The sequence below is a fragment of the Myotis nattereri genome (assembly GCF_964212035.1).
Source record: "Myotis nattereri genome assembly, chromosome: 6".
Classification (NCBI taxonomy): domain Eukaryota; kingdom Metazoa; phylum Chordata; class Mammalia; order Chiroptera; family Vespertilionidae; genus Myotis; species Myotis nattereri.
The window spans coordinates 99,096,518-99,121,027 of record NC_138081.1 but is presented as its reverse complement, the minus strand read 5'-3'; the positions used below and the strand labels follow the sequence as shown (position 1 = coordinate 99,121,027).

At 61.8% G+C, this 24,510-nt stretch overlaps 1 protein-coding gene across 1 annotated transcript in view; it reads left to right on the top strand.

Moving 5' to 3' along the window:
- The window catches only part of RPS6KA2 (ribosomal protein S6 kinase A2), a 51,838-nt gene that overhangs the window by 12,866 nt on the left and 14,462 nt on the right, over positions 1 to 24,510 (top strand). The window contains exons 2-9 of the mRNA XM_081095114.1: positions 13,201 to 13,317; positions 15,432 to 15,513; positions 17,723 to 17,803; positions 19,406 to 19,485; positions 21,385 to 21,491; positions 22,317 to 22,354; positions 23,088 to 23,230; positions 23,756 to 23,826. Coding sequence (XP_080951240.1) covers positions 13,201 to 13,317; positions 15,432 to 15,513; positions 17,723 to 17,803; positions 19,406 to 19,485; positions 21,385 to 21,491; positions 22,317 to 22,354; positions 23,088 to 23,230; positions 23,756 to 23,826 — 719 coding nt within the window. The remainder of the gene's footprint in view (positions 1 to 13,200; positions 13,318 to 15,431; positions 15,514 to 17,722; positions 17,804 to 19,405; positions 19,486 to 21,384; positions 21,492 to 22,316; positions 22,355 to 23,087; positions 23,231 to 23,755; positions 23,827 to 24,510) is intronic.

Here is a 24,510-nt window from a genome sequence, read left to right as displayed (position 1 = left end):
GTCTGCGTGCAGCTTTATGACTGAGTCCTGAAAACGGGGTGAGAACAGCAACTTCTGTGTTCAAAGAATCATCGCTTTGTGCTCCCATCCACTTGTTCAGCCAGCCATTGGGCAAGACTTTCTTGTAGGTGCTGAGTCAAAGATTAGCATTCACATTCCCAAAGTTAGGGGATCTAAATCCCCCCAGAGTGAGGGACGCCCCGAATTCCTACGGCAGCCTGTCGGAGAGGAAGCGACCCTGGTGGGAGCAGCACCTTCAGCACCCCCTCGCGCTGGCACTGCCTTGGAGAGAGTCCAGGAACGGAGACAGCAGTGTCTGCCCTCGGAGCCCATCTGCTGGGAAGACAGGCAGACCCTGACCAGCTGTGTGCGGCCACGGCGCATGACTAAGGGTCTGACCTGAGGGTGGTCAGGAAAGGTGTGATGGTCAGCGGGTGGGCCAGCAGCAGCAGCGGATTCGATGCCATCTGCCCGCCCACTGTCACCTCCCCTGCTGCATGTGCTTCTCATCGTCCTGGTCACACCGTTGAGCCCATGTGGACGATGGCCCGTCGCTAGTCTGGCTCCTGGTCGGCAGCTGTTTACCAAGAATGAGACCTGGCATTGGTTTTGGGATTGGTTGTCGCGGCTAAATCCAGCCTGGCCGTCTCGGTGTTGTCGGAGCTGTGCGTCCGCCTGTCCGCCTGCAAGTGGACGGTGCCTTCAGCTCCGGGAGCCCGCCCCCGGCCCGTGTGAGACGCGGCCTGCAGAGACCTCCCTCCTGGCGGGCAGGAGCGGTCCGCCGCTCCCCTCGATGGACTTGGTCCGCGAAGAAGCCACCAGCCAGTGCTGCTCCATCCGCCTCGGTGTGGCCGCGAGAGCGCCTCATTGGGCATCTCCGCGAAGGCCGGACAGCGTGCCGACCGCTCCCTCACCGGCCGTCTGGCAGCCCTGGGAGAGATGAGGAGGAGACGGCTGATCCCCCCATCCTGGCTTCCGATCTGCTGTGCTCCGGCCACTCCCAGTCCCCGCCTGTGGGTCAGAGCCCACCATCCTGAAAACCTCTGCCTCCTGGGGATCAGCTCAGCTTCTTCAAACACCACCTCCGGGGCCTTCCCCTCGGAGCCGTGACGCTGTGAGAGCCTGCTGGGCAGTTCCCCGCCCGGCTGACCTGGGCGAGTGACCTGGCCCTGCTGTCCTGCTCCCACCTCCTCTCCCATCAGCCCCGAGGGCCACCCCCAAGCCTGTCCAGAGAGGGCGGAGGCGGCGCCCCAGCTGGCAGGAGCGGAGGAGGGAGAAGGGAGGAGGGAGAAGGGAGGGAGGACAGACATGGACGGGAGCTCATGACCGAGGGCTGGTGGCGACTCCAGGCTGTGGAGCCAAATGTCTCCAAGTTCAAAGGCTCATCTCCACGTTCAAGGCTCTTCGGGCTCCAGCTTCTCCACCCAGAACCAGCTTTGCAGCAGTTTGGACAGAGCCGACTCAGCCCCGTCCCTGCTGTCTGCGTGGCTGAGGGTCCATCTTCGGTTTGCAAACTCCATCCGTCCATCTGCGTCTCTAGATCGTTTCCGTGAGAGCACAGCTGCCTGTGAGGTGATGGTCGCCTGCCCGGTCCGCCCCTGTGGGGACCCCGCAGGCGGCCGGCGAGGAGGACGGGCCGGGTCAGAGCCGGCAGCAGAGGCCGCCCTCCCACATGGCCCGCGAGGCCCCCTCCTCCTGAGACGGGCTTTGTTGACTTGCTGCCGGGAGGGGACGGTGGGAATCATGGCAGCAGCCTGTGCGCGTGTGACCGGAGATGTCGCCGAGCCGCTCCTGAGCCCATTCAGACGGGAACAGCGTGGCCGTGTTGCAGGAAGACGAACACGGCTCGCACACACGCTCCATCTGCCGAGTACCGCGTGGTCCTGTGACGGGGACAAAGGTGCCAAAGCAGAGGAGGGGGGAGGGAGGCCCAGGACAGGCCTGTGCAGGGCAGCCCGGCCTGCGAGCAGAGCGCAGAGGGGGCGGGACCACCCCACCCCGGTCCGGCCCGCCAGCTCCTCCGGCCGGTGCTGCTGGTTAAACGCAGAGGCTCCTGGGAATGGGTGTTGCCTGTGTCCCCGGTCCGAGCCGCAGTCCTGTGCGTTAGCAACTACAAGGTCATTGCCTCTTCCCCTAAAGTCTCTGACGTTTTAGCTTAACTTTCCCTGGTGTTTCACTTCTTTTACACCCACCTTCCCCCTCGTTTCCCTGGGAGGGACAGTCTCCTGGTTCTCTGCGCCCCGCCAGCCGCCCCCTTCTGAGCCGGGAGTTGGGCTTGGCCGGACGGTGCACCGGCTCTCCCACCGCACCGCCGACCAGCTACCGGGCGCTTCGCCGGGACCGTGCGTCCTCCTCCAGCCCGTGGGTCCTGCGGGCCGCACTTCTCTTCCTGTCGCTGTCGGTGGTGCCCGTGTGCGGACCGACACCCCGTCTCCGGTCCCCCCTCCAGGCGTCTGTCCCCGGCTGCCGGCCCCGTGAGCTCGTCTCCCGTGAAGTAAATCTCCCTGTTCCTCACCCTGCGCCGGCGCTGCCTTCCCTCGGAGCCCTGACGGCCTGTGCCGCTGGTACTGTTTCCGCTGTAGGCTGTGGTGCGACTCGTACGATATCCACTCTCCGGTGGTCATGCCGCCCTGGGGCTGGGGGCTGACGGAGCTTCAGTGGGAGGCCCGCTGCTGCCCGCGGCTCGTGTCCCGTGGGTGAAGTGACGCCCACACACCGGGGGCTGAGACAACGGCACGTGTGTGCTCACAGCCGGGAAGCCAGGAGCTGTGCTCACAGGCCGCCTCTCTCCGGAGCCCCCTCCTCGCCTCCTCCAGCTCGTGGAGCGTCAGGCCAGTCCCTGGCCGTCCCCGTGGTGCGGTCCTCCGTGTGTGCTCACGTGGCCTCTTACCGGGACTCGGTCATACTGGTCACCCACCCTCCCCACACTTAACTGATTACATGTGCAGCGGCTCCATGTCCAAAGGTCACTCCCAGGGGCTGGGGGCCAGGACTTCGCCGCATATTTCCTGGGGGACACACGTCGACCCCTAACACGCGCCAGTTACCATGCGACGGCAGCAGCCCCGCCACGGCCGGTCTAAGGGCTGCTGACGCGACGCGGGGCCTCCATTGCTGGCCCTCAGCTTCGCTCCACCTCTGCCATCCTCCCCTCCCCCCCCTGCCCCCTGCACCTTCCCAAGGAGACGCCTGGCGGGCATCTTTTTGGAGCCCTAACGCTGCCTCTTTCCATCCCCGGTCCATGAAAGATTAAAGCGCCCATCATCCGTTAATGAAAGATTAAAGCCCCTGTCCGTCTTGGTGCTCCGCGCCCTGAAATAGGATCTTCTCTCTCCCGGGCCTCAGGGAGCTTTGAGGTCACGTCCGGGGATCTGTAAATGGACCTTAAGTTGATGCTGAACCTGCCAGACCCGGATGGCTCCCCTCCCTGCGATTCTTGGAAGGGCCTTGCCCTCCACGCCCGCCGCCGGGGAACTAATAACTTACTTTTCTGAACTTATTTCCAAGTTTTAAGCAAAAGGTAGAAACAAAACCACCTAGAAAGGAGGCGGATCTGATCAGGCCGACCCTGGGTTTGCTGGCTGCCACCTGGGGCCTCTCCCGGCCACGTCCGAGTCCTCCACTGGCCCGTTTCCACTCGGACGCCGCCCCGGCCGAGCCAGCCCCTCCCCCTCCGACCTCTCCTCTCTGTCCACGCGCTCACGTGGTGGGTCCACGGCCTGGAGGTCTGTGTTTGGGGACAGAAGATCTTGTCTCCCCGACTGGATTACAAGTTTATCTCCACTCGGCTCACATGGCACGAGTTTAGTTTATCCTGTTTACAAAGTGAGAGGCGTTTGGAAAATGTTTCTGTCCGACGCAGCCTGTGTGGCCTGGACCTTCCTCCAATGCCCTTCGAGGCGGGTAGCCGCTCTCGGCTTCTCACGAGGAGATGCTGGGGACCCCGGTGGGGCATCTCCAACGCACTTCTTTCCCCTGAATTTCTGCTAAAAGGCAGCGATGGGGCCCATGTGAAAGCCAGGAGTGCAGCCCTGTCCGGCCGGCGTGGCTCAGTGGTTGAGTGTCGACCTATGAACCAGGAGGGTCATGGTTCGATTTCCGGTCAGGGCACATGTCCAGTTCGATTTCCGGTCAGGGCACATGTCCAGTACAGGAGGCAGCTGATCAGTGATTCTCTCTCATCATTAATGTTTCTCTCTCTTTCCTCCCTTCCTCTCTGAAATCAATAGAAATGTACTTTAAAAAATAAATAAATAAAGCCATGAGTGCAGTTTCCATTCTCTGAGAGAGAGTACCTTCAGGCCTTCATCCTCCGTGACTGAGAAAGTTCATTAATACAAGGCCGAGGGCAGATGCATCGTGGGTGCAGCTTTTCCATAAAACACGGCAAATTCCAGTAGATTTCTGTCCAACAGGCGCAGCCATGGGGCCAGGAGCAGAGTAGGTCAGCAGTGGAGGCTGGTCCCTGGCCAGTGACTCATGCCGGCTCGCTTTCCAGTGCCCGTGTGAATCGGTTAGAACACATGTCCACAGGGCCACACAGTCAGTCCACAGAGCCACACACTCAATCCACAGAGCCACATGCTCAGTCCACAGAGCCACACACACTCCTTCCACAGGGCCACACAGTCAGCCCACAGAGCCACACACTCAGTCTACAGAGCCGCCACATGCTCAACCCACCAAGCCACACGCTCATTCCACAGAGCCACACGCTCAATCCACAGAACCATATGTTCAGTCCACAGGGCCACACAGTCAGTCCACAGAGCCACACGCTCAATCCACAGAGCCACATGCTCAGTCTACAGGGCCACACAGTCAGCCCACAGAGCCACACGGTCCATTGAACCACACATTCAATTGAGTAGCTCCACAGACAGGTCCCGCCCACTCCTGTTCTTTCTTCAGTGAAAACGGGTAAGGTCCCAGGCGGGGCACTGGACGCCCTCAGTTGCATAGTGAGAGATTGAGCTCACTTCCTCCCACTGGCCAGTAAGCACGTGGACTCCTGGCCTTCGCTGTGGCCAGCGTTTTTGTGTCAACCTGACCACCCACTCCCAGTGCGCCAGGCTCTTCTGTAAAGCTCTTTGCTTATGAGGTGCGTGGCGGCTCCGCGTCCTTGGAGGCACGTGCTGGTTGCGGCTGCGACTCCTCAGAGCTCAGAGCCTCTCCTGTTCCGCGAAGGGCACCCACCTCCCACTGCCCCTCAGCCACCCCGTCTCCTCCTCCCACGTGGAATAGAACAATGTGCTCCCTCGGCTCTTCTGGAACCTGAGCCCCCAGAGCCCCCCGTCCTTGCAGACCCGTGCCCGCCGCCCAGGCGCTCCGAGGGCCAGAGGCAGCCGGGCAGCTGCAGGCCACGTCTGCTGTGTGTCTGAGACGCTCCGCCGCGTCCCCCCTTCCCATCTCCCCCGCCCCCCCCGCCCCCCGCTGATCTCAGAATCTCCCACGCGAACCTCTAGTCACTGTTCATGAAAACCCCGAGCTCTGCCAAATGTGTCTGAGTTTCTGGATCAATATCACGTTTCAAGCAGATCAGTCATGATCTGCACAACAGGAAACGGGTCCTAGGAGACGAATTCTGAGTTTACAGCCCTTCTAAGAATTTACTTACGAAGAACTCGGTGTGGCGGCGTAACCTTTCTCATTTAAACTTCCGGTTGGGAACTTCTATAAAATATGATGGAAGAGTGACAGATTTGATCACATACGAAGATGAGCCAATGGGTCCCGTGTTGGACCCATTACCTACCAAGGGCCCTGTGCGTCCATAGGAGGCCTGGGCGTTCTCATTTATTGATGGTATTTCATGGCGTAACTATACGGCATTTCCTGGCCATAAAATAGACTGTGATGCACATTTTTATTGGCATTTAATTACAGTGTGTCTGTCCCGGTGGGCCAGCTTCTGAGTCACTGTACATACATGTGCTGGCTGTTCACTACGTTACGTCGCTGGGAGTGAAGCGCTGTGGGGACCAGCCCGTCGGCACAGGGCTTCCCGAGCACACTCGTTCTTCACTCTCACGGCGCTTCCGGGGTGGGAATGAGCAGAGAGGAGCAGCCGCGGCCGCAGAGGGGACGCCGGGAGGCTGGGGGGCTGCCACCCTCTTGGTTATCGGAGCTTTGAATAAGCACCCAGAGGAGTTGGATGCACTGGGCTTTAGTTCTTTATAAATATGTTTTTTGTCATTGATTTCAGAGCGAGGAAGGGAGAGGGAGAGAGAGGGAGAAACATCAATGGTGAGAGAGAATCATGGATCGGCTGCCTCCTGCACGCCTCACACTAGGGATCAAGCCTGTAACCCGGGCCTGTGCCCTGACCGGGAATCGAACCCTGACCCCCCGGTTCATCGGTCGGTGCTCAACCCCTGAGCCTCGCCAGCCGGGCTGCCACAGGCAAGTGTTCCTCAGGGTGTGTCTTTTGGTGCCATCTGGGCAGTGGCGGGAACTGGTCCCACGCCGCCTCCCCCTTCCTCCTACCCGCCCCCTCCCCCCCCCCCCCAAGATACAAAACGTGTGCAGGATGCTCCAGCCTCCCCGCCAGGCTCTTCCCGCGGCTGCTCTGCCCTCTGCAGCTTGAGGCTGTGCAGGAATCCATGAGCGTTTCAGCCACTGAGACGTACGGAGGGCAGAGGGGAGGGGTCACTTCACAGGTCAAAGGTGACAGTGCCGGGGTCCTGCCTGGAGGCCGGTGACTGGGGCCGGGTCAGGCCCACGCGTGAGCCCCGGGTTTGCTGAATTAGCAGTTTCCGTGCTTTCAGCGCACGAGTAGCAGCATGTTCATTTCCAGGAACTGGCTGGCAGGTAAGAGAATGTCCAGGTTCAGCTAAAACTTGTCAAATCGCTTTGTCTCATCAGAATTGCTGTTGAAGTAATTGTTTTGTTTTTCCAACTTTGGTATGTGTCTATGCTTTAGTGAACTTTTATGGCTAAAAAGAAGCCAGCAATCGAATTAAGATCAATGGAATGCATTTCAAAGTAGCAGGAAGGATAAAAACATAGCAAGGTATTTTTCCTAACCTCCAAATTCTTATCCAGGGCAAGTTACAAAAATACGTAAGCTCTACAACCAGCTTCTCGCCATATGCTGTGTGTTACGGCTGTTAGGGCTCACGAGGGTTTTCTCCGGCCCTGTGAGTCGGTGAGGCTGGCAGCTCTGACGTAGGAACCTCTGACGAGTGCTTTCACATGGCCTGCGTTCCAGTTAAGAGGGAAATCACATCTAACGCTGCTGACACCAGAAGTTTAGTGCTGTCTGCTTCTAATTCGGCACTTACTTCCACGGGGAACATTCATGTGTGTTGACTTCTACACGTGTTTGTGTTCCGCTAGGAACTTTGTAAAACGGAATGTCACCCTATAAACCTGGTGACGAAGAATGAATGGCAGCTCCATGGCGCGTGGCGCTAGTGAGGTGTGATTGGTGCTGGTGAGGCGATTTCCGCGTGGTCACCGACACCCAATTCCTGCGGCCCCTGGTGCTAAGCCCCGAGAAGGGCCGTGCCGTGGGATAGGGGACGGCGATTTAGAGATCTTTTACTGTCCCTGGAAGTTTGGTCTTACCAGACATGCCCCGTTCAGTTAGAAGGCGTTATTTCCATGGCCTGTGCCCTCACAGCCAGCCCCGCAGGCCCTGCAGCTGGCTGGGCAGTGCCTACCTCCGCCCGGCCCGTTCGCTGGGCCCCCCTCCGCCTGCCGCACCTGCCCCGCCGAGGCTCAGCTCTGCGGCCTTTTCAGATTGAGACGGGTATGCCCCTCAGCACAGCTCCCCGTGGTTCCGATGGCCGGCGGCGAGGAGGAAGTACTTACACACATACTGGCCGCCCCTCCAAACAGAGCTGACCTCTCTCTCGTCCCTGGCCTGCCTGCCTGGGTCTGGGGACACGGAATCCCACCTGGGAGGGTAAAGGCGTGTGGGGCCATGGAAGGCTCCTCCTGGGGGCAGGGTGGACCCCAGAGTCCAGGTGGGTGTGGGGCAGGGTCGAGGCTGGGTGGGGAGGGTGGTGGGGTCACCGCCCAGGGGCACCTCATACGGGGCTCACAAGGCAGGCCGGGAGCCCTGTCCATGGTCCTGGTACTGTCCCTGCAGAAAAGTTTGTCTAGTGGGAAAAGTAGATAATATTAAAAGTACAGTGGATCTCGCCCAGCCGGCGTGGCTCAGTGGCTGAGCGTCGACCTATGAACCAGGAGGCCACGGTTCGATTCCCAGTCAGGGCACAGGCCCGGGTTGTGGACTCGATCCCCAGTGGGGGGGTGCAGGAGGCAGCCGATCCATGATTCTCTCTCATCATTGATGCTTCTATCTCCCTCTCTCCCTCTCCCTTCCTCTCTGACATCAATAGAGATTAAAAAAAAAAAAAAAGGCTAACCCAGAAAACAGCACAACTACTGTGTACAGTTCACTGAGCTGCATAAGCAGACGCTGGGCGCGTTCACAAACCCTCGCAGGCCGGGCCGAGCCCAGCGCCTGGGCCGTGTGACTCATGGCTGCTCACTGCATCTCTGCACGGCGGTGGCTGCTGTGGTCTACAGCCCACGCCAGGAAGACTCCCCCTTCCACCTGGCTTTCTCGCTGAACACGGGCGGCGATGGGGGGTCCTGGGTCCCCACAGGCTCCGAGTCCTCTGGGTCCTAAGCGCAGTCTCCTCGTCACGTCTCTCCTCCGTCACACCGCTCTGCCTGTGTCTGCAGGCTCTCGCGACCCCTGGGGCGGTGGGACGGTACAAGCATGGCCTGGGCGCCCCAGCCCGTTCGGCTCAGTGGCCAGAGCATCAGCCCGCAGACGGAGGGGTCTCGGGTTTGATTCCGATCGAGGGCACGTTCCTTGGCTGCAGGCTCCATCCCGGCCCCAGTCAGGGCACGGGCAGGAGGCAGCAGTCTCTCGCGCATCGATGTTTCTCTCGCTGTCTCTCCCCCTCCCTCACACTCTCTCTAAAAATCAATGGGAAGAAGTATCCTCGGGGAGGATGTTTTAGAAACATGGCCTGGGAGCCCTGGCGACAGCTCACCGAGGCCCCGACAGGCCCGGCCGGCCGCTGGGCGTCAGGGGTCAGGCAGCAGCAGCTGGGCAGGTGCCACGTCACCTGGGGATCAGCTTTGCTCCCCCCACGCGCCCCGCCACCTGGGAGCCTGGGGGCAGGCAGGAGTTCGGAAGCCATAACGTTTTAGGAAGCAGCGAGAGCTGGCGTGTGGTCCGACCTCCGCTTCTCCAAGGCTCGCTGGCCCTCCACGCTCCCCCGCGGCCTCACGGTGCTGTCTCGTCTCCCCCTGCGTCCGGGGGGGGTGAGGTGAGGGGTGGCCGGGGCACGTGCCCAGGTCCCACGGCTCACGCACACCAGCACCAGGGACCGGCCGCTGCCCCGCCCACGGCCCACGTGCCTGGTTGCCTCGCTCTCACAGGCAGGTCTCCCGGTCTCGCTCTCCAGGAGGCAGTTCTCGAGACCGCTCACTTATCAGCCTTTTAAAAAATAAATTATATTGATCTCAGAGAGGAAGGGAGAGGGAGAGAGAGAGAAACATCAGTGATGAGAGGGAATCATTGATTGGCTGCCTCCTGCACGCCCCGCACTGGAGATGGAGTCTGCAACCCGGGCCTGTGCCCCGACCGGGAATCGACCTGTGACCTCCTGGTTCATAGGTCGACGCTCAACCCCTGCACCACGCCGGCCAGGTTATCAACTCTTAATCAGATCACGGCCCATCTGTGTGTGTGTGGTCACCCCTGTTCCCCGAGGGGTCAGGGGTGGGGGCACGTGCTTCCGGGGAAAAGGAGCTGAGTGTTGGGGCCAGGAGCCGTGGGCCCCCCGCCTCGTCCTGGTTGTGACTTCGAGTCACCCACTCTCGCCTGTGGGCCCATCTCCACCGGAAGGGACTGGATTTCCCAACGAGCCCCCTCCCACCTCAAACCCAATCCTTCCCAGTCGATGGAGGGAATCCCTTCCAACGACAGACGGTGAGCCCTGTGGATGAAGAGGCCCCGGACCGTCCCTTCTTCCGATGCGCCCGGCGTGGGCCTTGCTCTGAGCCTCCGCCCTCCCGTGAGCTGTTGGGCAGGACAGTCGCCCTCCGTCCCGGACGCCGGGATGCGGGGGTGTCCAGAGGCGGGAGGATCACCCAACAGCCCGGACTCATCGGGGCGTCGTGTTGAGGACAGAGTGCGCTTTCTTCTCTGGAAATGCAGTGTTTATCGCACAGTAAACAAACAGACGGGAGGAGCAAGCTCGCCCTGCGCAGGCCCCTCGGCGCTGGGGCACCTGCCCTCGCTGGGCCGCCAGGACTCCAGACCAAGCCGCCGAGGGTGGTCCCTGCGCCTCCTGAGCCCCCCTCTCCCCGCGCCACCCCCCGCCCAGGTCAGACCCAACACCTGGCGTCGTGCTTCTAATGCAGAGATGAAAACAGACGAACGGTTACAGCTCTTCAGGGAGTAGCCGCAACAGGTTCTCTTTTTAAACTCACCCCCCCCCCCCGCCCACCCCCACCCCGCGCCGTGAGGAGTCGGTCAGCGTGGGAAGCGGAGCCGCGTCAGAGCCCGGCAGGTGCACGGCGTCCCCCACGGTGGGCCTGTGCCTGTCGGGAGTCGGGGTGGCTCGTGTACAGACAGTGGGGTACACGGCACGGCGTCCCCCACGGCGGGCCTGTGCCTGTCGGGAGTCGGGGTGGCTCGTGTACAGACAGTGGGGTACACGGCACGGCGTCCCCCACGGCGGGCCTGTGCCTGTCGGAGTCGGGGTGGCTCGTGTACAGACAGTGGGGTACACGGGGGTTTTGAAAGCATCTGCTCCCTCTTGGTTTGTTAGTGGAAAACCATTCTTATCTGTTGGGAAAAGTAGGGCCCCCCAGAGCTTTGCCTGGTGGGAGGGGAGTGGATTGGAGGGGTTCCTTCGCAGCAGCTGCACGGCCTGCTCACACCACATGGCACTCACTTTAAACATCTCACCGTGTTACCTGCCTGTGACACCTCGATGAAGCCAGAACTAAATGCATAGGCAATCAGTCAGTCAGTCAGTGAACTGAGGCAGCCGCCCGTGCACGGAGGGAATTCACAGCCCCGCCCCGCCCTTTCCCGCCACTGCTCGGTCTGCTTTGTCCTGTGATGTTGGTCTGCTTCTGGCCTCCCCTTTAGTTGTCGTTTTACTACTTTGTACGGCTTTGAAGGTTGTCTGCTTTCCCTGTTGCATTTACTATCTTGCTAATTTTTTTCTCTCAAAGAATCTCTTTGTTCATAAATCTGGGATATGCTATTTTCCGTATATTTATTAAAGTAAGTGTAATTTTTAAAGGAAATACATATTTTATTGATTTCAGAGAGGAAGAGGGGGGAGAGAGGGTTATCAGTGATGAGAGAGAATCCGTGATCGGCTGCCTCCTGTACGCCCCGCACTGGGGATGGAGCCCACAGCCCGTGCTCTGACTGGGAATCAATCCCGGGACCCTTCAGTCCGCAGGCCGACGCTCTGTCCACTGGGCCACACCGGCTGGGGCGTAAGTGTAATGTCTAACCCACGGCTCACACGCGCTGTTGGGGAAGTGACACAGAGCAGACTGTGTCCAAAACCGTAAAACCGGGAAGAAGCAGGGCCCAGACCGGAACCCAGACTCCCAACTGGAAGCATCAAGTTCTTTGCACAAAACTCACGCATCGCTTGCTTGTTTGTGCTCCGGTTGCTCAGACTTTGCCCAAAACCTTTGGCGGCCCTGTCGGCGCGGGCGAGGTCTGTGTGCTGATCGGCGGGGCCCAGGGGGTTCCCATGCCGGCTGCTCCAGAAGCACTGAGATAAACTCAGCCCCAAGAGAGTCGTCGGTCACGGCCGGATTCTATCCCTCGTGTGTGGTCCCGGGGAACTGGTTCCTCACCGGGGCCGGGGGTGGGGTGGAGACTGGGGGTCCTCACCTCTGGCACACGTCCGGGGGGCGGAGGGGGGGTCACCTGTGTGGTTTTCTGGGAAGAAGATGCCAAGATTGCATCATACCCTCGAGGGTCCTGTCCCCAGGAGAGTCGAGAAATATGCCGCGCCAGCTCGGCCCCCTTGGCAGTTACAGCGAGGGTGACTCCTGGGGCAGGCGTGTGCTCCAGGCAGGTATCTGTCCTCCGCCCTCCGTGGCCCCCACGCCCACACTGGCCCAGACGTGGCAGCAGGCGTGGGCTCCAGGCAGGTGCCTGTCCTCCGCCCTCCGTGGCCCCCACGCCCATGCTGGCCCGGACGCGGCAGCAGGCGTGGGCTCCGGGCAAGTGTCTGTTCTCTGCCCTCCGTGGCCCCCACGCCCACGCTGGCCCGGACGCGGCAGCTGGAGTAGTGCACTAGGAGCCGCGCTCTGTCCCCAGGGGAGTGGGCTTTGGAAGAAGGAAAGAGGTTCCTCGGGGCCAGCGGTCGCCAGCCTTCGGGACCTCATGGACCACCAGCATCTGGGCCGGTGTGTCTTCTGAAAGCCCCGGGGAGGTACGTCCGGCGGGCGGTGAGGGAGGGGAGAGCTCGGGCAGCGCGGGTCTGGGAAGCTCTGTGTTTCATCGCGACGCCCGGGCTCGCTCTGGGCAGACATCGGCCGGGCTGGGCAGCATGTGCTGGGACAGAGCTCGGTCCAGCTGCCGGCAGGGGGGCCGGTGGGGACTCGAGCCTGCCACCCAGGCCTGTGCCCTGACCAGAATCGAACCATGACCTGGTTCATAGGTCAGCGCTCACCCCCTGAGCTAGCCGGCGGGCTCGGTCAGTGTTCCAGTTTAAAGGCCGGGGCTGCTCTTTCCTGCTGGGGGCTCTGGCCCTGGTCTGGGTGAGCTCCCTGCCGCTGCTGGACATGGCCTGTGGGAGGGCAGTTGCGTTCGCTGTGGCTGGGATGTCGGGCAGTGAGACTGACACGAGAAGCAGATGCGTCTCCCAGGCCGCATCCACGGCTGAGTCCACTGAGCGGCCGCACCGGCTTTAAAACAAGTTCCCAGGGTGGCCTTGTCCCCGAGTCCCCATGTCCCTCCCTGTCCAGCCTGCCCGCACCCTTCAGAGACAGGCTGGTCTCCCGGGCCTCCTCCATTTCCCTGGGACGTGGTAAGGCCGCGTGGCAGGCATCGTGAGGAGAAGCCGGGCGCCCACGGCTGCAGGCGGCATCGCTGGCACGAGTAACCGAGCTGCCGAGGCCGTGGCTGCGGGTGGGACGGAGCCAGGCACGGCCCGGCCTCTGCGTGTGAACCGGGCGCCTGTCTTGCAGGAGGAGGGCGTGGTCAAGGAGATCGACATCAGCCACCACGTGAAGGACGGCTGCGAGAAGGCCGACCCCTCCCAGTTTGAGCTGCTGAAGGTCTTGGGACAAGGCTCCTACGGGAAGGTGAGTCCCCTCCGCTGCCTCCGAGCGCGTCCCGTGCACCGGCCGGTCCCCTCGCCCGTGGCCGGTCCCCTCGTCCGTGGCCGGTCCCCTCGCCCGTGACCGGTCCCCTCACCCTGTGACCGGTCCCCTCGCCCTGTGGCCGGTCCCCTCGCCCTGTGGCCGGTCCCCTCACCCTGTGACCGGTCCCCTCGCCCCGTGGCCGGTCCCCTCCCCCCGTGGCCAGTCCCCTCACCCGTGGCCGGTCCCCTCACCCGTGGCCAGTCTCCTCGCCTCGTGGCCGGTCCCCTCGCCCCGTGACTGGTCCCCTTGCAGGCGAGCACTCGGGTGTCTGCTGACGGGGAAGGAGGTGGAGATGCCCCTGAACATGTGAGAAGGAGGCCCCGGCTGAGGGGTTCTGTTCGCAGGCGCCCGCCCTGGGCAGGTCCCTCCTGATGGGAACCGCACGCGGGTCAGAGCTGTGCCGGGCGGCACCAACCCCGAGAGCGCCACAGGCTTCCTCTCTGCCACCCAGCTCGGCTTCTCCCACGGCGCGTGGCCGCTGGACTGGAGCCTGGAGAGCGTGTCCTCACCAGTGATTTTCTAAAAACGAGAAAAACGAAGCGAACAAGAGACAGAGACGGGAGGTGGTGCCTTCAGGGGGTCGCTTGGCCGGGCAGGCTGGACCGGCCTGGCCCCCCGCCCCCACCCCACCCCCTGCTCAGGGAATTGCCTCTATGAGCCCATTTCCCGCCCATGAAGTAGGGATAGAAGCTACTTGGCGTGACTGTTCTGTGGACTCAGTGCGACGGGAACCCTCCCACCGTCGCCTGCGACGCATCTGTGCACAGGGCGTCCGTTCCCTTCTTCACCTTTAAGTCACGAGGAAAGCGCCTCCCTCCCTCAACGAGGCCCCCGGGCTCTGTTCAGGCCACGGCCACGGCCAGCGGTGTTGACGTCAGGGGTTACGGTTCCCACGTTCTGAGAAGGGAGCAAACCAAATCCCAGCCTCTCACTGTGCCCCCGCCCCTAACGCAGGTGACACATGGCTGTCCCCGCCCCTAACGCAGGTGACACATGGCTGTCCCCGCCCATAATGCAGGTGACACATGGCTGCCCCCGCCCCTAATGCAGGTGACACACGCTGTCCCCGCCCCTAACGCAGGTGACACATGGCTGTCCCCGCCCCTAACGCAGGTGACACATGGCTGTCCCCGCCCATAATGCAGGTGACACATGGCTGCCCCCGCCCCTAATGCAGGTGACACACGCTGTCCCCGCCCCTAACGCAGGTGACACATGGCTGTCCCCGCCCCTAACGCGGGTGACACATGGCTGTCCCCGCCCCTAACACAGGTGACACATGGCTGTCCCCGCCCCTAACGCGGGTGACACACGCTGTCCCCGCCCCTAACGCAGGTGACACATGGCTGTCCCCGCCCCTAACGTGGGTGACACAGCTGTCGGCCTGACGGGGTCTGACATGCTGAGAAAGTGCCATTCAATGTCCACGTGCCCCGGGGAGCCACATGGAGACCAGGCTGTGAGCTCAAGCGCCTCAAAGCTGAGATGTGGGTGAAGAAAGCGCAGAACCGGGGCAGGCTCTGTGCCCTCAGAATAACTCGGGGGCCTCCCCAAGAGGCCCGAGGGGTGCTCACAGGGGACCGGGCAGGCCCCTTGGAACAGTGAGTTCTTGTGTTTAAAAAGGAGGTGGATTCCTTCTGACAGGAAATGCTTAGTGGGAGGGTCATAGCACCGGAAACAACATGATTCTCCTGTGACACGCGCACGCACACACACATCGCCACATGCACACACACATCGCCACAAGCACACACACATCGCCACACACGCACACACATCGCCACATGCACGCACACGTCGCCACACGCACGCACACGTCGCCACATGCACACACATCGCCACACGCACGCACACGTCGCCACATGCACACACACGTCGCCACAGAGCCGTGGGAGCGAGGGGAGTGCCTCCCGGCTGCTGGAGAACACGCTGCACTCACACCTTCCCTGTGCGCATCCACTGTGTCGGAAGCTCTGCAGGCTCCGTGTGTCCCTTGTCCAGGCAGACACAGGGAGAAGGACGCGCGGCCGATCATGTCCCGTCTCTCTCTGCAGGTGTTTCTGGTGCGCAAGGCCGTGGGGCCGGACGCCGGGCAGCTGTACGCCATGAAGGTGCTGAAGAAGGCCACGCTGAAAGGTGGGGGGCTCGGGGGCTCAAGGAGTTTCGGGAGGCTCAAGAGACCTCAGGGGGCTCTGAGGGGCCTGGGGGACTCAGAAGGCCTCGGGGGGCTCGGAGGGTCCTGGGGGGCTCGGAGGGTCCTGGGGGGCTCGGAGGGTCCCTGCACTGCTCACGTCACGTTCTGTGCAGTGCCACGTGGTTCAGGAGGGCGTCCCTAACAGAGGACAGAGGCACGTGGCTCTGACCGATACACAGTGCGACACTTCCGAGTCTTCCGTATCCCTCGTTCCCAGAGGAATGTCGCGTGGCATCACACCCTCCTTCCACGCATGTCCGTGTGCACGCGTGGCAGAGCCTCGATCGGGGGCCAGCAGGTGGTCATGCTGTGTGTGGACGGCAGGTTGGCCTGAGTTCGTGAGGCGGGTCGCTCAGCTTCACACACACGTGGCTCGTGGCCGTTTTGTGTCCCTTGGTTGTCGCAGGGACGGGTTAGAAGCCCAGGCCCACGCCTGGTTCCCAGCCCCCCGTGTGCACAACCACCCTGAGCACGGAGACGAGAGACGTGGACACGTGTGTCCCCACACACGCGTGCACGGGGTGTTCATGCCCGCAGGTCCATTCTCACGGATGCCAGGAGTGGGAGAGCCGGTCACACTCGCCGCTCGGTTTCCCAGGGTGCCGCCCAGTGTGCAGTCCTCACACGGCCCCGCTGGGCGTGGCACCAGGTGTGGCCGTCACACAGCGGGCGGTCAGCAGGGGGAGGACCTGGCCTGCGGGGAGCAAGCCTTCCCTGCGTCCGGCCACACCGGCCCGAATCTGTGGGGGTTTGGTCAGGGTCTGCCCGGGCGTCGGCTCCCAGATCACATCTCACATGGAAGTGTTTCCCGGGCGTGTTTCATCTGTGTCCCGGGTTGGGCACCGCGGCCGGAGCTGGCCCTTCTCTTGTTTTAGGTGCCATCAGGGGACTCGGGGTGTTGATCGGGGCTCCCGGCCCTTTGTGGTTGGTTTCCGGTCATTGCACACGTGCGTTGTGCGTCGGCCTCTGGATGCCGACGTGCAGCTGCTCCGTAACTCGGCCTGTCCCTTCCCGGTGCTGTGTCTTTGCTGACTTACTGGACAGGTTCCCAGCCTCCGGCCGCACCATCTCGGGGACCGTTGTGTGGCTGGATGCTTGTTAGCATTGAACTCCCTAGTGGACCTGGGTTTATGGTGGTGTGGCTGTAGGGTGGACACAGACACTTGCTATCCCACAGTGACTCCAGCCCCTGGGCAGCTGGAATGTGCCCCAGGCTCACGTGTCCCTGGTTTCCATTCACCATCAGGCGTGTGACTGAACAGGCTTATTACATTCCAAGCGGAACTGAACGCGGTGACCAGGACATCAATCCCGGACGGTTTCAGAGTCTCTTACCGGCACCGAGGCCGCGCTCTGCAGGGAGACGGCGAGGGGTGCAGGAGCACATGTCCCCTTCTGTCCACCCTGCCTCCCGGTCATGTCACGGCCAGGGCATGGGGTCTGGATAGGCCGATGGGACAGGGACTTTCCCCAGAAGAGGACCCACCTCGGGTGACAAAAGACGGGTCGCAGGCTCGATCTCCGGCCCCAGTCGGGGGGCATGCGGGAGGCAACCAATCGATGTGACTCTCTCACATTGATGTTTCTCTTGTCTCTCCCTCTCCTTTCCACTTTTTCTAAAAACCAATGGGAAAGTATCCTTGGGCGAAGATTAACAAACAAACGAAAGAAAGAACGAAGGAAGAATGATGTGTGAACTTGCGAGCTTCCTAAGTCAGGAAAACCCACTGTAAATGACATGGGGTTTGGGGTGGGTGTTCAGTGAGATGACTGGGGTTTGGGGTGGGTGTTCGGTGAAATGATGGCATGAGAGGTAGTGCCCTAGGGGTGACCGTCCGGTTGGTAGTGTAGGAGATCGTCCTTATTCCCAGGAGGTGCTGGGCCTGGGGGTCATGGTGTCGGCCAGCAGGTGAGAGATTTCTGGCTAAAGTGTGTGTGTGTGTGTGTGTGTGTGTGTGTGTGTGTGTGTGTAGAGAGAGAGAGTGTGCACAAATACCAGCGATTGTGGGATCTCCTGGTCATCATCCCTCTAGTTCCACTCTGGTGCACGTGTGAATGCTTGTGACATGGAGTTGAGGGGTGACTCACGCAGTGTTTGGTGCCGAACCCTGAGCCGGGCCTGCCTGTGGTGAGCCTGGTTTCTGTCCGCAGTTCGGGACCGCGTCAGGTCGAAGATGGAGAGAGACATCTTGGCAGAGGTGAACCACCCCTTCATCGTGAAGCTGCACTACGGTAAGTACAGTGAAAAATAAGATAAAGCCACCTGCTTCTGGGGACCGGGGGCAGCGCCCCCAGACGGGCACTGAGGAGGAGCCAGCGTCAGAGAGGGCCCCGAGTCACCCTGCCCCCCTCCGAGTCGCTCGGCCCTCGTTTTCTCAAAAGGAGCAAGTGCCTTATTTTCCTCTCGAAGGCCTACTGTGAGGTGGCTGTGCATTATTATTCTTTAACTAGAGGCCTGGTGCACGGATTCGTGCACCTGGCCTGCGCCCTTTCGCAATCCGGGACCCCTCGGGGGATGTCGGACTGCTGGTTTCGGCCCGTTCCCGCAGGCCAGGCTGAGGGACCCCACAGTGCACAAATCCGTGCACCGGGCCTCTAGAGTGCATATAAGACCTTTGGTTAATCTCTTCCCACCCTCCCCCCTTCCCCCTTTGCTCTGACATTCATCAGTCTTCCATGTTTCCATGCCTGTGGTTTCTGCTCTTGCATTGAGCGTCTGCCCCCTGGTGGTCAGTGCACATCATAGCTACTGGCTTTTATATATATAGATTATTGTCATTGATTAAGTGGTTAAAAAAAGTCTCTTGGCCTAGAATGGGGCCGAACCGATGACATTTTTGTGTTGTTTTAAAATAAAGTGCTTTGTGACGCAGTAGTTTATGTAAAGCAGAGACGGTAACACTTCCTGCATTTTACGTGGCCCCTGCTTCAAGCATTTCAAACTAACCTGCAAAGCAGGTTATTATTTCCATTTTTCAGAAGACAACGCTGAGGCTCAGATCAAATAATTTGCCCAATGCCACTCACCTGCTGGGCCACACGCCTCCTGTCAGTTTTCTGCCTTTTTATCTCTTCTGCCTGGGAATCGAACCGTGACCTCCTGGGTCATGTCAGCGCTCAGCCACTGAGCCCCACCGGCCGGCCGGTCTCTCTTGGCCCTTGTGTGCACGGTCAGCCCGTTTGGCTGGGCACCCGGCTAAGTGGTGGGCGGAGCTATGTCTGTGGCCGTGACTGGGGCACAGCAGTGCGCCCATAATCGTGGCACTGTGATCAAACCCGGAGCGCCTGCACCACTGCCATGATGTCGCATAGCCACCCAGCTGGACACTGCGCTGCCGTAAAAGAGGGGATCGGAGGGTGGGTGCCCTCGAGCCCCAAGCCGGGGAGAATGCACTTCCGTGGGAAGGAAAGGGGGCTCCACCCAACTGGTCAGAGCCATCGTCCCCACCTCTCTCCCCGCCCCCCACCCACAGCAGAGTGAGACCCGTTGTCCCCCAGGCCCAGCCTGACTGTGGCAACAGCAACCGCTCTGGGACTTGAGTGCCTTTCTCCCTGTGTCTCCGGCCCCTTTGTGGCTGAAGCAGGAAGGGAGGAGGGAAGGGAGAGAGAAGTATCCAGACCCTAAGAAGTGCCGGAAGCAGGAGAGCTCGCTAATATCGGCCCCTCCCCACGTCCTCCGGCCGCTGGCTCCCACTGCTCCCTCCGTTTGTGAAGTGACCCAGGTCACAGGGTCAGGACACAGGGTCCTTGGAGCCGCAGAGACTGACCCGAGGGCACGGCCACCCCAGGGACCACGGGGGCCCGACTGCTGACCGCTCGCTCTCCCCTTCTCAGCCTTCCAGACGGAGGGGAAGCTCTACCTGATCCTGGACTTCCTGCGCGGAGGGGACCTCTTCACCCGGCTCTCCAAGGAGGTAACGCCCGCCCCGGTCGTAGGCTGTCCCTTTCTGTCTGGGACTCAAGGGACAGAGGGAGGGAGAGCTGGGGGAGGGGTGTGTGCTCTCTCCCTTCATTTCCTGGTGGTCCCTCGGGCAACGGCACAGTGACCTATGGGGCTGCTTGCAGTATAGTTCAGAGCCTGAGGCTACAGAATCAGACCCAGTTCTGGCAAAAGCCCTCCTAGAGCAGCCGCCCTTCCAGCCTGGTGCCTGGTCCCTCCTGGGGCAGGTGTGTGGTCCCTCCTGGGGCAGGTGTGTGGTCCCTCCCGGGGCAGGTGTGTGGTCCCTCCCGGGGCAGGTGTGTGGTCCCTCCCGGGGCAGGTGTGTGGTCCCTCCCGGGGCAGGCGCGTGGTCCCTCCCGGGGCAGGCACGTGGTCCCTCCCGGGGCAGGCGTGTGGTCCCTCCCGGGGCAGGTGTGTGGTCCCTCCCGGGGCAGGTGTGTGGTCCCTCCTGGGGCAGGTGTGTGGTCCCTCCTGGAGGAGGTGTCTGGTCCCTCCTGGGGCAGGTGTGTGGTCCCTCCTGGGGCAGGTGTGTGGTCCCTCCTGGGGCAGGTGTGCGGTCCCTCCTGGGGCAGGTGTGCGGTCCCTCCTGGGGCAGGTGTGTGGTCCCTCCTGGGGCAGGTGTGCGGTCCCTCCTGGGGCAGGTGTGCGGTCCCTCCTGGGGCAGGTGTGCGGTCCCTCCTGGAGGAGGTGTCTGGTCCCTTCTGTGGTGGTCACTGCAGAGCCTGGTGCAGGGTGTTTCGTTTCTGTGGAGACGCTCTGTGTTTTGTCATTGGCACTGGGAGAACTGGCCTAGCGGAGAGTCTGTGCCCTCTGAGCACCTGCTCTGTGCACAGGGGTAAAGTCAGGTCAGGGGAGCTGCTGTGAGGAAGCCCGTGAATGGGGTGACCGTCTAGGAAAGAACTGGGCGCTGGTGGAACACGGAAGGTAGAGTGGGAGATCCCAGAGGCTGGAGGGCAGGCGGCAGCACCAGGGGCCCCGCCAGGCTGTGGGCACGGTCCCTGCCCCACTGCGAGGCCCTGTGTGAAGTGAGGTGCTGGTCTGTGTGCGCCTGGCGGTCACCTCCGGTCCCCGCCGCCGCACACTGCGCCCTTGCTCAGGCTGAGCACGCTGGAGCTGATTTCGTGTCGCCCTCAGAGGGCGCTCTGGGCTCCGGTCGGGACTTTGATCTCGGGGTGAATGTGGACAGTGTTCCCCGCCCGCTCTGGCTCCCTGCCCAGCATCCACGACAAGTGCCTGCTGCTCTGACACCCTGGGGGACAGGGGAGTGTCCTGGCGGCCCGATGACCTTGGCGTGTGTGATTTCCCGGCCTGAATCGGGTGCCCCGACACCCAGGTGCCCCCTGTCCCCGGCTCGGGGCGCTCAGCTGACCCCGCACCACGGAGTGTTGTCCCGGGTGGAACCCATCGCCCTCTGTCAGGCAGCAGCCGCCAGTTTGCGTGAATCCGTGAAGGTGGCCAAGGAGAGGGGGAGAAGCGCGTGCCAGGCGTGATGTCAGAGCTGCTCGCCCGCCTCGCGCTTGGCTGTGTTAAACCTCACGCGTTCACATCAGAAGCTGCTTTGACATGTAAAGCCCGGGAGACCGGGAGCTGGCGACCTTCGGGCGAGGCCCCGGGGAGGAGGTCCAGGCGCCGGTGGCTTCAGCTTTGTCGGGCTCACTCTTCGCCTTCCATGACCTGAAACTATAAATAGGCCCGTTTCCACTGTGGGCGCCAGAGGCATCGCCTGGGGGGGGCAGAGTGGGGGGTGGGGCGGGCCGCGTGCAGAGCAGGACCGACCGGTGTGGACTTCGCCGGGCTGAGCCGTGGTCCCCTTGGCAGAGCGTTGATAAAGGGACCAGCCGCCAGCTCGGCTCGCCCTGCTCTCTGCTCGCAGGTGATGTTCACGGAGGAGGACGTCAAGTTCTACCTGGCGGAGCTGGCCCTGGCGCTGGACCACCTGCACGGCCTGGGCATCATCTACAGGGACCTGAAGCCCGAGAAGTGAGTGGGCCACGTGGGCGCCGGCCTCGCCCCTGCTTGCCAGCCCCCCTCCCTGCCCCCTGCAGCCCCTGCTCGGGGTTCAGTTTCCACGTGAGGTCTCCCCAGGCGTGGGCGGGGCTTCCTCATGCCAGCACCTCCCGGGCGGGGATCCAGGTGGGATGAGCAAGTCCACCTGCTGCCCTGGGCGGTGCCCGGACACAGTGGGGCTCACTCTGAGCTGCACGGGTTCCCAGTGCTCGGACCTGGTCCCGGGGAGGCCGGCGGAGCCCAGGGCCATGGCCGCAGGTCAGGTGGGCAGGCGGGTGGCACACCCTCACCTGCTGGTCCCACACCCCCTCATGGCCTCTGACGTCACCGCCAGCACAACACGCGTCGCTGCTGCAGGTGTGAATAGCCGGTCACACCATCGCCAGGCCCTCCCTGCGTGTCCCACGGGGGAGCAGCGTCCCGTGACCTCGGCACCCCTCCTCTAGCGAGTGCAGCCGGGGGGTCCCGGCCGGAGCCCCGAGCCCTGCTCTCGCTCTTTACAGGCCGAAGGGATCTTTATAGTTAGAAAGTCATACATCATGGCGGGGCTGCAGGAGGAAAGATGTCAGTGAGGATTAGTGAGGGCTCATGTCGAAAGCTGCTCATTTCTGGGCCAAGATTAGGTGTCACCGAAAAGCAAAGGTGGAAACACAGGAAGGGGTCCTCTTAGTTCTGCACGGGCAGCGGGCGGCTCCTGCACGGAGACTGCGCACGGGTGGCCTGGGGGTCCCTGGGTGCCACCCCCCTCGCCCCGTGCCTACCTGCCGGGAGCTGACGGAGCCTCTGCTCTCCCCTCAGCATCCTCCTGGACGAAGAGGGTCACATCAAGGTCACAGGTGAGTGAGCGCCGGCCCTGAGAACCTCCCGCCGCGGGAGGAGGGCGAGGGAGGTGGAGAAGAGAGGGTGTTTCTCTCTCTCCCTCCTCCCTCCTCCTCCCCCTGCCCTCTCCTCCCACCTCCCTTCTCCTCCCTCCTCTTCCTTCCTCCCTCCTTTCCCTCCCAGCAAACCCCGCCTGCTGTCTGGTCAGTGGTCCCCGTGCTGTCAGGCCCCCTGCTGGCCTGCGTGGAGCTGTTAGAAATCAGGTCCCCTGGGGACTTCATGGTGGGCACTGAGAAGTACAATTTCTTTTTAAAAAATACATGTATTTTATTGATTTCAGAGAGAGGAAGGGAGAGGGAGAAAGAGAAACATCAATGATGAGAGAGAATCACTGATCAGCTGCCTCTTGCACATACCACACTGGGGATCGATCGAGCCCGCAACCTGGGCCTGTGCCCTGACCAGGAATCAAACCGTGACCTCCTGGTTCACAGGTTGATGGTCAGCCACTGAGCCACGCCGTCCGGCAGAAGTACAAGTTCTTGACACCTTCCAGGGCTCCTGAATCTGTGGGCTTCTGAAGATGTTGCCTGGGGAGCGCCTATGGGTGCGGCGCTGGCGTCCGGGGGGTTGAGTTGGGCAGACAGAGTGGGTGGGGCCGTGATGCCCAGTGGGCAGAATTCACAGAAATGCCACGGAAGCCTCGGCTGGGCCTCAGAGACCGAGAAGGGCCGCGCGCTGTTTCCCTAGACTTCGGGCTGAGCAAGGAGGCCATCGACCACGACACACGCGCCTACTCGTTCTGCGGGACCATCGAGTACATGGCGCCCGAGGTGGTCAACCGGCGGGGCCACACGCAGAGCGCCGACTGGTGGTCCTTCGGCGTGCTCATGGTGAGGGCGGGGTGACCATGGTGAGGGCGGGTGATCATGGTGAGGGCGGGGCTCATGGTGAGGGCGGGGTGACCATGGTGAGGGCGGGGTGATCATGGTGAGGGCGGGGCTCATGGTGAGGGCGGGTGATCATGGTGAGGGCGGGGCTCATGGTGAGGGCGGGGTGATCATGGTGAGGGCGGGGTGATCATGGTGAGGGCGGGGTGATCATGGTGAGGGCGGGGCTCATGGTGAGGGCGGGGTGATCATGGTGAGGGCGGGTGCTCATGGTGAGGGTGGGGTGCTCATGGTGAGGGCGGGTGCTCATGGTGAGGGCGGGGTGATCATGGTGAGGGCGGGGCTCATGGTGAGGGCGGGTGATCATGGTGAGGGCGGGGCTCATGGTGAGGGCGGGTGATCATGGTGAGGGCGGGGCTCATAGTGAGGGCGGGGCTCGTGGTGAGGGCCTATCCCCTCCCCGGGACAGCACGGCCCTTCCAGAACTTTCTCTGTGCGTCTGAGCGCCTCCCTGCTCTGTCTCTGCAGTTCGAGATGCTCACGGGGTCCCTGCCGTTCCAGGGCAAGGACAGGAAGGAGACCATGGGCCTCATCCTCAAGTGAGTAGGAGCCGCCCCGTGGCTGCACCCCGTCAGCTCCTCCTCACACCAGGGGCCTCGGGCCTCAGCACCAGGGGCCATAGCAGGCGTTGGCGGCGATGCCACGGGGATAAGGGGGCAGCTGCCCTGAGGGGCCCCGAGGGATCGTCTGCTGGGGTCCAACCCCAGCAGGTCCAGGGGTCTCCAAAGGTGTGGACGGAGTCGGCGAAGAAGGAATGACACGGAGACAGCGTTCAGTTGATCAGCAGCCTAGCCAGGATCTCTAGCCAGGTTCTCCAGCCAGGTTCTGTCCAGGTTCTGTTGCCAGGTTCAGTCACCAGGTTCTAGTCAGGTTCTCTTGCCATGTTCTATCCAGGTTCTGTAGCCAGGTTTTGTCTCTAGGTTCTTCAGTCAGGTTCTCTCGATAGGTTCTGTTGCCAGTTTCTGTCCAGGATCTTTTGCCATGTTCTGTCTCTAGGTTCTTCTCTAGGTTCTGTGTCTAGGTTCTGTGTAGGTTCTGTGTTTCTGTTGTCTTGTTACATCTGTATTTATACCAGTTGATTCCAATCCTATCAATCTCTATTCCAAAGGTTAGGGCGTTTCTTATCTCCATTCCAGGGAGTAAAGATTATGTGGCTTAAGCATGATTGTTCGTAGTTAAAGTGATTAATTACCCGCCTGGCACTTAGTTAAGGGGTTTTATTC